At 42.8% G+C, this 17,071-nt stretch overlaps 1 protein-coding gene across 2 annotated transcripts in view; it reads right to left on the minus strand.

Annotated features, from left to right (window-relative positions):
* Positions 1–609: 609 nt before the first annotated feature.
* LAMP2 (lysosomal associated membrane protein 2) overlaps positions 610–17,071 on the minus strand; it is a 71,432-nt gene continuing 54,970 nt past the window's right edge. Inside the window, exon 9 of one of the 2 annotated variants that reach the window (XM_068251199.1) lies at positions 610–1,026. In XM_068251199.1, the coding sequence (XP_068107300.1) occupies positions 887–1,026 (140 nt within the window). In that variant the 3' untranslated portion in view covers positions 610–886. Of the gene's footprint in view, positions 1,027–13,424; positions 13,953–17,071 lie in introns of those variants that run through there. The other variant, XM_068251197.1, reaches the window with a different exon arrangement.

Here is a 17,071-nt window from a genome sequence, read left to right on the forward strand (position 1 = left end):
ACATTCTAAATGATTTCACAGAGCAGGTTAGTGAACTTTTGAACTTTACTCTGCAGAAAAAAACCAATACAGTGACAGACACTTGAGATTAGCTTCAGAAGACAGAGCTTTCTAATGCTAGGCATACACCTAGCCAATTATGCGCCGGATCGAGCCGCTGACTCGATGCCGGCGCATCCCCGTGGATCGATCCCTGCTTGTCCGCGCGGATCGATCCTCGCTCGTCCCCGCCGGCGCTGTTCATCACCCGCTTGATTCCCCGCTATTGTCCACCAGCGGGGAATCTATCCAGCAGGTCTTCGGACCTGTAGGATATTATCAATCGAGCCATCAGCGGCTCAATTGATAAGGGCTGAAAATGCCGTGTATGCCCGGCCTTAAGGTCCGTACACACGCCGGACTGGAGGCAACGACGGGTCCATCGTTACCTCCCGCTGGGTGGGCGTGCCAACGACAGTCCGGCGTGTGTACGCACTGTCAGCGGACTGATACGGCTGTTTCAGAGCGATCCGCCGGGCCGTACACACACCGGACTGTCGTTGGCACACCCACCCAGCGGGAGGTAACGACGGACCCGTCGTTGCCTCCAGTCCGGCGTGTGTACGGACCTTAAGACTTTGAAAGTCATCGAGCTCAGATAAGCTCTTTTGCTTAGATAACAACTGGAGTTTAACTCTTCCTGTACTGGAAACAATATTAGACTTATCGCTGCTGCTAATGTGTTATTTCTTAGATGTACTACACATACAATTCATCATAAGTTTAATTTTCACTTTACATTCCCTTTAAAACGGTATATTCCACTATGCATAGAGGGATTAGCAATGTACAAGAATAAATTAATCTAGTTGGAGATGTATAAAGGAAACTGGAAAGAAACTTGATATTATACAGACTGATAGCCTGTGCGGCTTTTCCTTCTTCCAATCAGGTAAGAGATAAAGACCAGGACTATCATAAAGATAAGCACAGTCCCAACAGCAATTGGAATAAGAAAGTTCAGATCAGAGTCAAAGCATTCTTCAGCTGTAGAGAAGAGAAAGTAAGAAATGGCGCATGCATTATTATTCAATTATTTAGTGAACCATCACGCAAATTAAAGAACAACTGAAGCAAGAGGTATATAGAGGCTGCTAGATTTGTTTCCTTTAAATACCAGTGTCCTGGCTATCCTGCTAATCCTCTGCCCACAATACATTAAGTTAAAGACCCTAAACAAGCATGAAGCAGAGCAGGTGTTTGACATTATCAGACCTGACAAGATTAGCTTTCTGAGCAAGAAACAGCCTTATCAGTCCAGCGACAGACTGTACACACGCTGTACTGTCTGCTGAAAACACGCCCAGCGGGAGGTGACGACGGACCAGTCGTTTGATCAGGCGTGTGTACGGCCCTTTATGCAGCCAAATAGATCAGAGGGGCTGCCAGGAAATGGGTATTGTTTAAAAGGAAATACATATGACAGCCTCAGTATTCTTATCCCTTCAAAAGTCCTTTAAAATGAAAATCAATTTTCATTACACATCGATATAAGCATATATTAGTGCTACAAATTAATTTTTCCATTTCAAATTGCAGGTACAGATTGCTATAAACTTATTGCAAGGAGACATTGCAATTAGCATATTCTGTACTCCTTTGTAACCATTGCAACTGTACACTGGTAGCAGTACAGACTACGCAGAAATCCATCTTCATGCATGAGTAATTAGCTGTACAGAACAGGAACCCTTGTTAGCCATTTATCACACTTGCCCAATCAAGTCCTTAAAGAACAACTATCAAAGTGAACTAATATTCTAAATGCCACATAGAGGGCTTTTTTTTCTTCTTTATCTTCATTTTTTGGAGGAAGAAAAAAATAAATAAATTACATTTTCAGAGAAAAGTTTTCAATGTGGGCATGACTATGGAGGACTGTGTCCAGCACATCCAGCATACAGAAACAATCTTCACTGGCTGTAATCCTGTGATTGGAATCTATTCAGAATGATAGAAAGCAGAAATATAGCATAAATATAGTGCGTGAATAACTCATCAGCTGTTCCTGCGTCTCTCTCTCTGCCTCATGCAGAGTAAAGGCTTGACGTGTGCATCTGTGTGTCCCTTTGGACACTTATATGGTAGGCCAATGATTAATGGAGACTTCCAGATGCTACCATGAGTTGACCTGGACACCAGGCTTTTGACAATGTTTATTAAACAAAAAAGTCCACACTATAAGTTAAGCAATATCATTTATTACCTAGGTACAAAAAAAAAAAAAAAAAAATCATTTTTAATGTTGAACACCTGACATATTACAGCACTAACTGAAATCGGTATATAAAACGTCTGAATATCAGCCAGTGATTTTTTTATTTTTTTATTACACAGCCATAAAGATGCTGCATTGTACCAAAGTGTGGTTGATTGGAATACAGTGGTTTACAAAAGTATTCAGCCCCTTTGAAGTTTTCCACATTTTGTCATGTTACTGCCATAAACATGAATCAATTTTATTGGAATTCCACGTGAAAGTGCCGGCTGCTTACCTGGTAGCAGTGTTCCGGCGAGTCCTCCAGGACGGCCCCTCCTGAGAGATTGTGCAAGTCCCCCCTCCCAAATCGGAAACACCTTAAGAGAATTAAAATAATTAATTGATGCAGTATAAATCCCACCTCCTCACAATCTCTCACAGTTTATGCAAAGAGAAGAATAACGAACCACACTCCCCTTATAAATAAAAGGTAAAAGTCAGGGTTGGGAACTAGGCGGCCGTCCTGGAGGACTCGCCGGAACACTGCTACCAGGTAAGCAGCCGGCACTTCCTCCCTTCGTCCTCCAGGACGGCCCCTCCTGAGATTTAGCGAGAAATTTACCCTAGGGTGGGATGACTGCTTGCAGAACTTTACAACCAAAAGATTGGTTTTGAATGGAGAGGAGTTTAACTCCGTAATGCTTAACGAATGTCAAATGCCTGGACCATGTCGCAGCCCGACAATCTGTTCCAAAGAGACTCCCGACCTTTCTGCCCATGACGTCGATAAAGATCTGGTCGAGTGTGCTGTAATATGAGCAGGTGCTATTACCTGAGCTTCTGAGTAAGCAAGAGTAATAACCTCCCTAATCCATCTAGACACCGTAGCTCTAGAGACCTGAACTCCTGTTCTAGAACCTCCGAAAGCTATCAGAAGGTTAGCTGAATTTCTTCAGTCCTTGGTTCTTCCCAATGGGACATGAAGTCTAAGATGCAATATAAGTACCACCTCATTCTACCTATCCTGAGTGCATTGAATATTACCTTGAATCAGTAGGAGATTTAGCAATGGATTTAGGTGGGTATATCCATTTGTTGTGGAGGCTACGTGGAAAACTAATTACCGGTAACCATACTTTTTGGCTTCTGCTTGCCTCCATCATAGGTGACCAATGAGAGTTAGAATATAACCTCTTCTCAGGATAGGACCACTCCAAGGATTGATTTCTTGGTAGATCCAAAACGATTGAGCTTTATGAATGTGACATAAGAGGCCCATGCGGTAGCTTCACCCTCATATCCTGTGAGCTTAATTTACCTCTTTTTTAATTGAGAAATTAGCACATAAAGAAAAGATAAAGATTCCCTGATCCTTGTGGAAATCAGACCTAAGTTTCGTAGAAATAAGAGCGGTAACCTGAAATCAATTCTATTTTTCAGGACAGACATGGATGGTGGTTAAATGTATAGGGCCTGTATTTCTCCAATACACCTAGCCACCGCTGTCACCACCAACAAACATCTAAGGACTAAGTCTGTATAGTGATAGCCTTACTAATTCAGACGAATGGCAGCCTCACTTTAGGATGAGCAGACTGTTGGAATGTAAGTATACTTGAATTCTAGTCTCAGGTACTGAAGTCTAGTAAAGACTTGAGATACAGGGTCTCTTTAAGCAGAGTTTCTCGGAAAGAAATGATACAGTCATGTACCAGGAACAGGTCCCTCTTGGAAGGCCACATAATGGGTTATCAGGTCTAACTGCCCCCGACAGTTAGACGACGGACACCGTAAACAAAGCCGATATTTACAAAACATTGCATTCTTTGTAACTAGGTTATAAAGCAATGGCTTATTAATTAATGAGGTGGGTCACATGCCCATGCCAACACAAGAATGCTTAATAAAGCCCTTTGAAAGGTGAAGAAGGCTGTCTCCGCTCTATCCCCTGTATGCTGATGAGTTTCTGGTGCCGGAGCAAAAGGTGTGTGGTGCTGTTGCCAATGGCAACCAGCATATAAAATTCTTACACAGACCATGCCTTCAGATATCGAGAGGCCACTATAAAAATGGCCTGACCATGCTTCACAAAGATCATCCAAGATCTGCAAGAACAATAGCACCTTTACCAAAGGTAGGGCTACAGCAGATGCCAAACCTGTTTTGGTCAGTCTGACGCAAAAAGAATACCTGTGGTCTGATCCTACATCCCTTTTCGAAGTACCCTTCAAGGGGTAAAAAAACGTATGCTCCCCCCTGTGCCGCAAAAAAAGTGTTCACACTCTCTGGAGAAAAAACGAACAACATTGTTCCAAGCAGAAACCAGGTAGCTGCAAATTGTCAAACATATTTGTTTGGACACCAGTTCTGAGATGGTTGTTTGCAACTCAACCTACATGCTAGAATAATATCCCTTCCTTTGAGATAAGCTGATCTCAAGGAAGCACCTTGTTCACTGCCCAGCAGAATGTCTGAGCATAGGAAGTTTAAGATTATGGGTGGACTATAAGTCCCACTTGTTAGTTTAAATTGAGTCACCAGTGTAATTCCCAGTGTGAAGATTCACGAATCTGTTTTCCAACCGATTCTCTCATTTCTGGAGAGTACTCCAGACTGCCAGTAGATTAAAGAGAATATTTTCTCCAGTGAAGCACACCTGTCATGCATTTAATTGAGATTCCGATGCCCTGTACAACTCCATAGTCTTGCATCTGTCTTAATAACGAATGGATTTTATAATCCATTCGATTGCAGATTTGGTTGAGAAGTCCATTTTTAGGGAGAGTGTCACTGGATCTGACATCCAGATCGATTTCTCTATCCAACCACTGACATAGAATTGCTGTTTGAAATATTTTGTCGACAGCTTGTGCATAAGCAACAACTGGAATACAGGCAAAATGAAAGACAGCTTGTCTGTGACCACCTTTGCTCTGAAAAACTATCAGAGTGTTTTTGATCCAATCCTTTCTGCAGATCCATCCTAAATACTCTACAGTTGTAAAACAACCTGCATATTATCTTAGTTCTTCCTTCATTTTCACAGCTAGGTAAAGCTAGAAAATATCTTCTGTATACTCAGATTGCTGCTATTAAAATAATGTTCTTTCATAAAGATCCTGGGAACACTTGTAACCCATCAAGGAAGTACTCAGGACTGCAATGAAAAAGACTTGGGATTGAATCCTGAATTGCTGCCTCAGCATTTATGTTGCGCTTCTGTCCCGACGGACGGAAGGCGTCTGAGCTGCAGCCATTAAGGTACGCTCAGTAGGCAGTAGCAGTTCCAAAGAGCCTCGCCCAAGGACTCCTTACCGAACAGGTGTAGGCTTTCTGAACAGGGAGAGCTAAGGTACTAATCCCAGTCCCTAGTGTCAGAGGTAGAGCCCTTAACCACCACACTAGCCACTGTCCCTTTAAAAAAAAAAATTTTTTTTCAAACAAACTTGCCATCAGAATAACTTATGCATCAACCTTGCATCTATTTATATGCAAAAAACAGTGTTGCAATTCAAATGTCTATGTGCAGAATCCCTGCACATAAGTAAAAACACATCTGCTAATAGCTTGACTCCTGTGCATATTCCCTGCACAAAATTATCTTCTGAAAGCACACCTGCTACCAGCATCATTATCTGAAAAGAGCACTTGCTATTGCAAACAGAATGTCTGTGTATAATTATTACACACCATTGTTATCTGAAAATTAGCTTTGCAAACTGAAGGTTTCTGTGCATATTTTTTGCATGTAATTCTGCATTGCATTCAGAACATGTGCCAATCCCTAAACATAACTCCTATCTGAAATGCACCATTGCATTCAGAATATCCATGTGCTAAACCCTGCACATAATTCTTATCTGATAAGTAGCATTGCATTCAGGATCTGTAAAGCACACCCAGGGCCGGCCTTAGGTTTCACAGCGACCTGAGCGAAACCTGATTTTTGTGCCCCCCCTTCATTCTCTTCGCGCATGCGTGCACACACACGCACGCACACACGCACGCACACACACACAGGCCCATATGCAATTCACCTTTTCTCCTGAGATATCTCCTAGGACAGTGGTTGCCAACCTTTGTGACGTTGTGACACATCACGCCAAATGCTCAGATCTCTGTGACATGTCACATATGTATAATAGAAAAAAAATCTATTAATAACCACAAATGGATAGGAAGAGTGCATCATCCTGAATATACTTAAAAATGAAGGCTAGAACCTTTCAGAAATATTAATAAAAAAAATCAGTGGGACAGTTAGCCCCCCCCCCCACCCCCTCCACCCCCATTGCGAATGATAGGTAGCACAGCACCGACAATTTGCACCATGCGTTACTTATAACCGCAGTGCGGCCCCTCAAAAAAATGCCCTCAGACTCAGTATAGCCAGGTATAGGTGCCCCCAGTATAGGATCTCATGTGTAGGTGGCTTCAATATAGGTTGCCAAGCATAGGTGCCCCCAGCATAGGAAGGCAGTTGAAGGTTTCCATCGCCCCCATAGGTAGTCAGGCGTAGGTGCCACCAGTATAGGTAGCCAGATGTTGGTGCCCTCAGTAATGGTAGCCAGCTATAGGTGCCCCCAGTATAGGAAGTCAGGTGTAGAATCCCTCAGTATAGGTAACCAGCTATAGGCGCCCCCTTGGAAGCCGGCGCCCTGTGCGACCGCTCTGGTCGCTCAGGTCAAAGGCCGGCTATGAGCACACCTGCTGGCAGATAAACTAAGCATGCATATAATTGTCTGAAAATGTATGCACACAAATCATTAACAGAAAACCCAAACTTGTTATAACATTTGTGCACAAATCATTACATGAAAGTATAACTGCTTTCAGAATAATATGGCCAACCAAAATATGTATGCATGTATTTGCATAATCCGCACCACAGCCATTCATTGTAATCAGCCATGCTTCAATCAAAATGCACAATCCCTGATTGTGGAAAAATCTACTTTGAGACCCAGATTTAAATGATTCCAACAATCAAGCAATTGATTATGTATATGGCTGCTCCCCTGTGGTATGAACGCTTGAATTTGAGGGAATTGCCAGAACAAAAAGGTGTAGCCTGCATAGGGCAAGAGGGTAAAGCTGCCCCGAAAGCTGAGAAAGTTGTAGCCATTTCCTGTTTCATGGGTTTCATCAGGTCAAATAAAGCTACTGTGGTACTTTCAGGTCTAGGAGCATAAGACTTAGACTTGATATAACAGACCAAACAAAGTCTTAGAGGTTCCTTCAGGCAACTTGCAACCACATTTAGTACATCAGCTAGACTTTGAAGTGCTTTTGAGTTTCTGTAGTACAAAACAACTCAAACACCAAGAGTCTTACTAACATGTACCCATTAACAATATGACAGGAGTCTGCAATAAACACTGCAATGTGTTTGCTTACCGGTGGATGTGACCTGACTGCTCAGTCTCACCAGTTGCAGCACTCTCCTGAGCTTCTGTGGTGGGCCCACTTGACTGCACCATGACCCCCTCAGAGCTGTAGCGTCTGCGTGTATAGCGTGGCCATGGCGGTTTACAAAACTCGCACTTTCAGCCGTCTAACACGATCAGTACGCATGACGTTTTATGCATGACGCAGTATGCACCACGCGCTCACGCGTATCCAATGATGCATACATGCGACCTATCATGCAAACTTGCGTCATATTCGGGCATGCGGAAAATCCGGCATCTCTGCTTACCGCCGCTATGCCCGCAGAAAGTATAATGGAGAGGGAACCTCTCCAGTCCCCTTCATTCAAAATAGGAAAAAAACAGGTAACCTCCTGCTTAGCTTCCTATTCTAGGCCGCACACCAGTAACAAGCCTAAATTATACTTTACAAAAAAAATAAAAAAACAAAGAAAAAACAATAAAAATGGTGCAGCAGGTGCCAACAGGCTCCCCTACTGAAAGGAACAACCTTTCCTGGTGCTTCCGTGGTGAGGTCTGGGAAACAAACAAAAAACTGTGAGAGATTGTGAGGAGGTGGGATTTATACTGCATCAATTAATTATTTTAATTCTCTTAAGGTGTTTCCGATTTGGGAGGGGGGACTTACACAATCTCTCAGGAGGGGCCGTCCTGGAGGACGAAGGGAGGAAGAACAATACAAAGTGGTGTACATCTGAGAAGTGGAACGGAAATCATACACGATTCCAAACATTTTTTATAAATAACCACAAAGTGGGGTGTGCGTAATTATTCAGCCCCCTTTGGTCTGAGCGCAGTCAGTTGCCCATAGACAATGCCTGATGAGTGCTAATGACTAAACAAAGTGCACCTGTGTGTAATCTAATGTCAGTACAAATACAGCTGCTCTTTGAGGGCCTCAGAGGTGGTCTAAGAGAATATTGGGAGCAACACCACCATGAAGTCCAAAGAACACACCAGACAGGTCAGGGATACATTTATTGAGAAATGTAAAGCAGGCTTAGGCTACAAAAAGATTTCCAAAGCCTTGAACATCCCACGAAGCACTGTTCAAGCGATCATTCAGAAATGGGAGTATGGCACAACTGTAAACCTACCAAGACAAGGCCATCCACCTAAACTCACAGGTCGAACAAGGAGAGCGCTGATCAGAAATGCAGTCAAGAGGCCCATGGTGACTCTGGACAAGCTGCAGAGATCTACAGCTCAGGTGGGGAAATCTGTCCATAGGACAACTATTAGTCGTGCACTGCACAAAGTTGGCCTTTATGGAAGAGTGGCAAGAAGAAAGCCATTGTTAAACAGAAAAGCATAAGAAGTCCAGTTTGCCACAAGCCATGTGGGGGACACAGCAAACATGTGGAAGAATGTGCTCTGGTCAGAGGAGACCAAAATGGAACTTTTTGGCCAAATTGCAAAACGCTATGTGTGGCGGAAAACTAACACTGCACATCACTCTGAACACAACATACCCACTGCCAAATATGGTGGTGGCAGCATCATGCTCTGGGGGTGGTTCTCTTCAGCAGGGACAGGGAAGCTGGTCGGAGTTGATGGGAAGATGGATGGAGCCAAATACAGGGCAATCTTGGAAGAAAACCTCTTGGAGTCTGCAAAAGACTTGAGACTGGGGTGGAGGTTCACCTTCCAGCAGGACGACGACCCTAAACATAAAGCCAGGGGCAACAATGGAATGTTTTAAAACAAAAACATATCCATGTGTTGGAATGGCCCAGTCAAAGCCCAGATCTAAATCCAATAGAGAATCTGTGGCAAGAGCTAAAAACTGCTGTTCACAAACACTGTCCATCTAATCTGACTCTGCTGGAGCGGTTTTACAAAGAAGAATGGGCAAGGATTTCAGTCTCTAGATGTGCAAAGCTGGTAGAGACATACCCTAAAAGACTAGCAGCTGTAATTGCAGTAAAAGGTGGTTCTACAAAGTATTGACTCAGGGGCTGAATAATTATGCACACCCCACTTTACAAACATTTTTTTTTTTTTTAAATAACTGCAATCATGTATGATTTCCATTCCACTTCTCACGTGTACACCACTTTGTATTGGTCTTTCACATAGAATTCCAATTAAACTGATTCAGTTTGTGGCAGTAATATGACAAAATGTGGAAAAGTTCAAGGGGGCCGAATACTTTTGCAACATATCAGGACAGATGCTCAAACAAACGGACATTTCAGACGACCCTAAAATTTCCCATATATCCATCAAGGAACAGGTAGAAGAAAGAAATGGAGCATTCTGAACTGATCAAGTGAAGGTCCAAATGTAAAGCCCATCAAGATGCTGTGGGGCAATGTGGAATTGGTTGTGTATATGTTACGGCCAGACCCCGAAGTCTGGCCACTTCGTGTTCTGGCTGATCAAAACTAGTAGTGGCCATCACACTGCAGCCAGTACCCAAAATTAAAGGATTTGTGGCGGCTCAGTTATTCTTTTACGGTTCCGACTCCTCCCCTTGCCTACCTCCAATTGACAAACTAAAAGTGGCCGCCCCACTGCAGCCCCAAAATGAATCAATTATTTGCCTCAATTCTTTTACCGGAGACCGGAGTGCTGGCTGGGATCTGCACGGAAGGGCTCCCGCCTCCTTTAAATAATTAGTTCCGCAGTGCGCGGCCTGTGACTAATCCTCAGTACACTGCGCCCCGGGGCAGCTACTACAGCTCAGCTACTCGTTCGTTGTGGCAGGTAAGCAGAGCAGAATGCGGCAGGTATACTTCTGCCAGCATCCGCTCTGCGATGAATGGCTCTGTGTGCATTGCGCGTGTCCCCGGCTGACAGATGTCAATAGAAGACGGGCAAGGGAAGGAGCCAGAGCCGTAACAGAATACGGAGCCGCCAGGAATCTTAATTTTGGGGAATAGCCGCAGTGTAACCGCCACTTCTAGTTTTGACTGGCCAGAACCCGAAGTGGCTAGACTTCGGGTTCTGGCCGTAACATATACAAAGAACCCCTGAAATACTGCACATAAGGAGCAAGAAAATATTTGCAATATAATGGCATGCAATATCCTAATGCAGTGTTACTGTAAAATGCAAGCATTAAGCGCTCTTTTCACTGACTATATGCGACGCAAGGCTCAAGTAATATATGGAACCACCCCAGGTGTCGTAGAGATCATGGAGATCTATTACATATGCTTTGGCATTGTCCAAAGCTACATAGATATTGGGGCACAGTATTGGATACTATTGATACTGTTGTAAAACAAAAAATTCCTAGAACGGTTCAATTTTATGTATTAGGGCTGGAACCCACAGGAGCGCTTTTGGCAGCGTTTTGGCAGCACTGCGATACGATAGCAGTTTGCCAAAACGCTGGGCTAATGTTAATGGATGGGGCAACTTCCACAGGAGCGTTTGCGTTTCCCAGAAACACAAACGCAGGACCTGCAGCATTTTGGGAGCGTTAGCGCTTCAATGTAAAGTATTGAAACGCTAGCAGAAACGCTCAGCAAAACCTAAACTGAGCGGTTTTGCTAGCGTTTTGCGGTTCAGCACACTAACAAAATGAAAAATAATTCACAGGACCAATCAGGATAAAAACGCAAAACGCAAAATGCTAGGCACCCGCTGGGGAAAAAAATACAATGTTGCAAAACGCGACCAAAAACGAATGAATCCGCTTGCAAACCGCTCAGACAAAACGCTAGCGGTTGCGTTTTGCGTTTGCGGTTTACAGTGGGTTCCAGGCCTTAGTGTTGCTTACAGATCTTTCAATACCAGAGCATACTCAAGAGATGGTTCACAGACTCCTATTTCAGGCCAAATTACTTATTTTAAGATCCTGGAAGAATTCCAATCCCCCACTCCCAGATGCCTGGGTTAAACAGATAAATGTGTGCCTTAAAATGGAAAAACTAATTTATGTTCATAGAGGGTCTCATAAATTTGATCTAATCTGGTTGGGCTGGTTGGATACTCCTGGACTTCTGGATCGCTCCTTGATCCAAGACTGACTGTTTGGTGTGCTTCCCCAATGAGTGAAGACCATCAACGAACCTTCTTACATTCAATTTACAAACTTAAAAATGCTTCTATGAGAAATTATGCACAATAATAAACTCCTTTTTATTAATTTTAGCAATTATTTAAAAATTAAACACTATGAAAACTACAAGTGCCTTATGTTACATAATTCAAGTACCGTATATACTCGCATACAAGCCGAATTTTTGACCCCCAAAAAGGGGGCCAAAAGTTGGGGGGTCGGCTTGTATGCGAGTCGTGGGTGGTGGTCTGCGCCCCCCGCCCGCCCGCTTGCTCGCCCCCTCCCTCCGCGGCCGCTGCTGCTGCTGCTATTACCTGCTTCAGCGGCCGCTTCCTAATCCGGGTTCCCCTCTTCATCCTGCGGACTCCGTAAGTGTATCACAGCAGCGCGCCCGGCGCTGCTGCTGTGACGATGCAGGGGGCAGGAAAGAGCGGTTCCCCTGGTAACGGCGCATCGCCGTTACCAGGGAAACCGCTCTTTCCTGGCCCCTGCATCGTCACAGCAGCAGCGCCGGGCGCGCTGCTGTGATACACTTACGGAGTCCGCAGGATGAAGAGGGGAACCCGGATTAGGAAGCGGCCGCTGAATCAGGTAATAGCAGCAGCAGCAGCAGCGGCCGCGGAGGGAGGGAGGGAGCGTGTGGGGCAGTGCGGGGCAGGGCACTATACTAGCTATACTGAGCACTACACTAGCTATACTGAGCACTACACTAGCTATACTGAGCACTACACTAGCTATACTGAGCACTATACTAGCTATACTGAGCACTATACTAGCTATACTGAGCACTATACTAGCTATACTGAGCACTATACTAGCTATACTGAGCACTATATTAGCTATACTGAGCACTATATTAGCTATACTGAGCACTATACTAGCTATACTGAGCACTATACTAGCTATACTGAGCACTATACTAGCTAAACTGGGGCACTATACTAGCTAAACTGGGGCACTATACTAGCTATACTGAGCACTATATTAGCTATACTGAGCACTATACTAGCTAAACTGGGGCACTATACTAGCTAAACTGGGGCACTATACTAGCTATACTGAGCACTATACTAGCTATACTGAGCACTATACTAGCTATACTGAGCACTATACTAGCTATACTGGGCACTATTATTATTATTATTATTATTATTTAGTATTTATATAGCGCCGACATATTACGCAGCGCTGTACAGTGTATATATATTGTCACTAACTGTCCCTCAAAGGAGCTCACAATCTAATCCCTACCATTGTCATATGTCTATATTATGTAGTGTAAGTACTGTAGTCTAGGGCCAATTTTTTTAGGGGGAGCCAATTAACTTATCCGTATGTTTTTGGAATGTGGGAGGAAACCGGAGTGCCCGGAGGAAACCCACGCAGACACGGAGAGAACATACAAACTCTTTGCAGATAGTGCCCTGGCTGGGATTCGAACCAGGGACCCAGCACTGCAAGGCGAGAGAGCTAACCACTACGCCACCGTGCTGCCCATACTATACTAGCTATATATATATATATATATATATATATATATATATATATATATATATATATATATATATATATATATATATATATATATATATATATATATATATATATATATATATATATATATATATATATATATATATATATATATATATATATATATTATATTATAATATAAATATATATATATATATATATATATATATATATATATATATATATATATATATATATATATATATGCTATACTAGCTATACTGGGGCACTACCTACCCATACTGGGCACTTTACTAGCTATACTGGGACACACTAGGGGAATAAGGCGGCCAGCATTTCCTACCCCCGGCTTATATGGGGGTCAATCATTTTCCCCTGTTTTTTCAGGTAAAAGTTGGGGGGTCGGCTTATATGCGGGTCGGCTTATATGCGAGTATATACGGTATACAGGTGTTCAGCTATTCAGATACAAATTTTAAATTAAAATGGCATTTGTTAAATTGTGCACTGCAATTTTATCAGCATAAAGTTTGATTTCCTTATTGGCCAATGCTCTGGCCATTTATAGTGTAGGTACAGATGTTGCTCATTGACAGCATTTTGCTAAATACTGTCTCATCTCCAAAATTACACTTAAATTAAAAATGTTCATATCCTGCTGAATGCCGATTTCTGCGGCCAATGAAGTAAGCCACCATAACTAGGATTACAAGGGCTCCCAGTACAGCTCCAACGACTATTGGTACTGTGAAATTCTGATCTGCAAAGCAATCTTCCGCTATACAGTGAAAAAAAAAGAAAAGAGAAAAACAAAACAAAAAGGAAACTAAAAATCAATTTTTTTTTTTTAAACAGACGGAAAAAGTAAATCTTAAGCATTACAGTAAGCATCTTTAAATTCTTCAGCGCATGACAGCTTTTAAAGAGAACCCGAGGTGGGTTTGAAGAATGTGATCTGCATACAGAGGCTGGATCTGCCTATACAGCCCAGCCTCTGTTGCTATCCCAAACCCCCATAATGTCCCCCTGCACTCTGCAATCTCTCATAAATCACAGCCACGCTGCTGACAAACAGCTTGTCAGAGCTGGCTGTGTTTATCTCTATAGTGTCAGTCTGCTGCTCTCCCCGCCTCCTGCAGAACTCCAGTCCCCGCCTGCATCTCTTCCCTCCCTGCTGATTGGAGGGAAGGGATGGGGGCAGGGACCGGAGCTATGCAGGAGGCGGGGGGAGCAGCTGAGACTGACACTACAGATGTAAACACGACCTCACAGCACTGCTGTGATTTATGAGGGATTGCAGAGTGCAGGGGGACATTAGGGGGTTTGGGATACCAACAGAGGCTGGGCTGTATAGGCAGATCCAGCCTCTGTATGCAGATAACATTCTTTAAACACACCTCGGGTTCTCTTTAAACTGTAGTAAAAGGAGCACACAAATGTTGATTTAATAATCAGGCTAAAGTGACAATACTGTCACCAGTCATTCATAAATCACAAAGAACACTTTGCTTTGTAAAATATTTGCCTTTATGTTCTCAATTTTTCCTATGTTAAAACAAAATATAATGTAAAATTAGACAGCCATAAAACTATGTACACATTAAAATGAACCCACTATTTTTTTCTTAATCTAATTGCCTAAGGGTATGGCAAGACAGAGCATCCCCGATCGCATGGTTTTCATTTCCCATGCCCCTCCTGGCTGCAGGAAACTGCTGTTGTACATTATTATTTGTCATCCCTTTGCGCCACCCTCCCCCCCCCCCCCCCCCCCCCCATAGCAACAAAACACCTCTCTATCCTGAAGGGCAGCACAGTATCCACACTGCATCAGGCAAAGAATTGTCACTAAGCAGAGCCGGGCCAGAGGTAGGAGAGGCTCAAGCCTCAAGGTGTAGTGTGTGGGGGGGGGGGGGGGGGGCTACTCAACTCACTAAGCCATCATTCCCCTATTGTGTTTGCAGCAGAGAAGGGGGGGGGGCCTCTGGGACGCTTCTTAGTCTAATAAGAATCAGTGTGTGACAGCTGGAGTGGGAGGGATGGAGGGGTGCATTTTGGTGTCTCAGCCTTGGGTGCTAGAAAACCTTGTTGCAGTACCGATTAAAAAAAAAAAAATCGGAAACCAGAGTCACCCGTAAAAAGAGATTAAAAACTGAAATTGGAAACGCATGTAGTGTGCAGGGAGCCTAACCGTGCTAACAAAAAGCAACTTTTTTAAAAAAAATTTAAAACAGAACTCCTTTCAAGCCCTTTTCCAGGCAGCTGAACTGTGCGCTCAGCGAGCAGTTGCCAGGCAGCATCAAGCAGTTGTGAGAGCTCAAGTCTCTTCATTGCCCATTAACTGCTTGTGCAAAAAGGGCCCTGAGCCTGGAACCCACTACAAAACGCTATTGCTAATCGCAATCGCTAGCGTTTTGTATGAGCAGTTTGTAAGCGATTCCATGAGCGTTTTAGGGAGCGATTTTAAAAAGTGTATCAATTTGCCAGCAGTTGTGTAGCTATTAGCGTTTTAAATTCTTATTGGTCCTTTCTATTAATTTTAATTTTGTTAGTGTGCAGTTATATCAAAACGCTAGCAAAATTTCTCCATGCAGGTTTCTATGAGCGATTACATACTTTACATTGAAGCACCAATGCTAACAAAATGCTGCATGTCCTGCGTTTGCAATTTTACTAATCGCTTCTGTGGAATTTGCACCATAAAAATCACTCTAGTAGGTTCCAGCCCTCAAAGTGGACCCAAATTAAAAATAAAAAATTTCAGAAGTAAAATATTTTCTAAATTATAATAGCAGCCTTTCTTCTGCTGCATGACGACAAAATATTTTACATTTATTGGAGGAACCCCTCCCTCCCTTTCATATTGCCAGGACAGAATCCGGCACACTGGTGTCCGGCAAGAGGAATTGCTAAGGGCTGCCACCTGTATAACCCTAGTTCTGAAAAGGGTGAAAAGTATGCACTGAAATGCACATAGGCTTGAACTGCTGTATCTTTGTATGTGTCAAGAGTGGTGCAACTAAATATTTTAAATAAAAAAAAAAAAAAAAGTGTTTGGTTTGGGTCTGCTCTAAAGAAAGTTTTTATTGCAGGTGACTTCACATTATTACAGCTGCACGTTTTACTTACCTTTTACCAACCCTTGCTATGGTCTAACATTACTTGGGGACAGGGTTAAAAATCAAATTTCATTGTAAAATTGGATTATTAACTAGTACAGGCCAGTTGTGCAAGGTAAATAGATATGATCAATTAGAGTGTGTACACATCCAATTTTAACTGGCCAATCAAAATGTGAGTATGCACCCTAAAATGCAACAGAATTTACATTCACTAAAAAAAAATGCAATTTCTATGCAGAGTGAAAAAAAACACATCAATCCCAATAACTGCATTAGACTGGACTAAGCTGAAGCTGCATCCATATTGCAAACAAATTTACAATGACTTTGCAATTCATTGATCAATCTATTTGGGATATTTAATCAGGCATAATAAACAGAAGCTGATTATATTATTATATATTGTAATAGAATGGTAAAACCTTTAGAGATACTCAGCTTTATTTATCGAAGTGGATGCAAAAACAAAAACTGGAGCCAAGGCACTGCAGCCATGTAGCGCTCCCAATCCGGTTCCAGCTGTAATATGCACTGCTCAATTTTTCTACTTTTGCTCCAGCATGCTTTGCACCCATTATATGTAATAAAACACCGTTGCTTAGCTAAAACACGCAGAGCCATTACAGGTAAAGTAGAGGTCTCCTGGCAGGCAAAATAATCACATTTATAAAACCAAAAAGAAAATGATATCTACACTGAAGAACCTATTCCACCAGCAGCTAAGACATACTCTTTACATACCGACTCATTTCAAATATTCAGCAGAAATATAAAT

This window comes from Hyperolius riggenbachi, chromosome 8, assembly GCF_040937935.1.
Source record: "Hyperolius riggenbachi isolate aHypRig1 chromosome 8, aHypRig1.pri, whole genome shotgun sequence".
NCBI lineage: Eukaryota > Metazoa > Chordata > Amphibia > Anura > Hyperoliidae > Hyperolius > Hyperolius riggenbachi.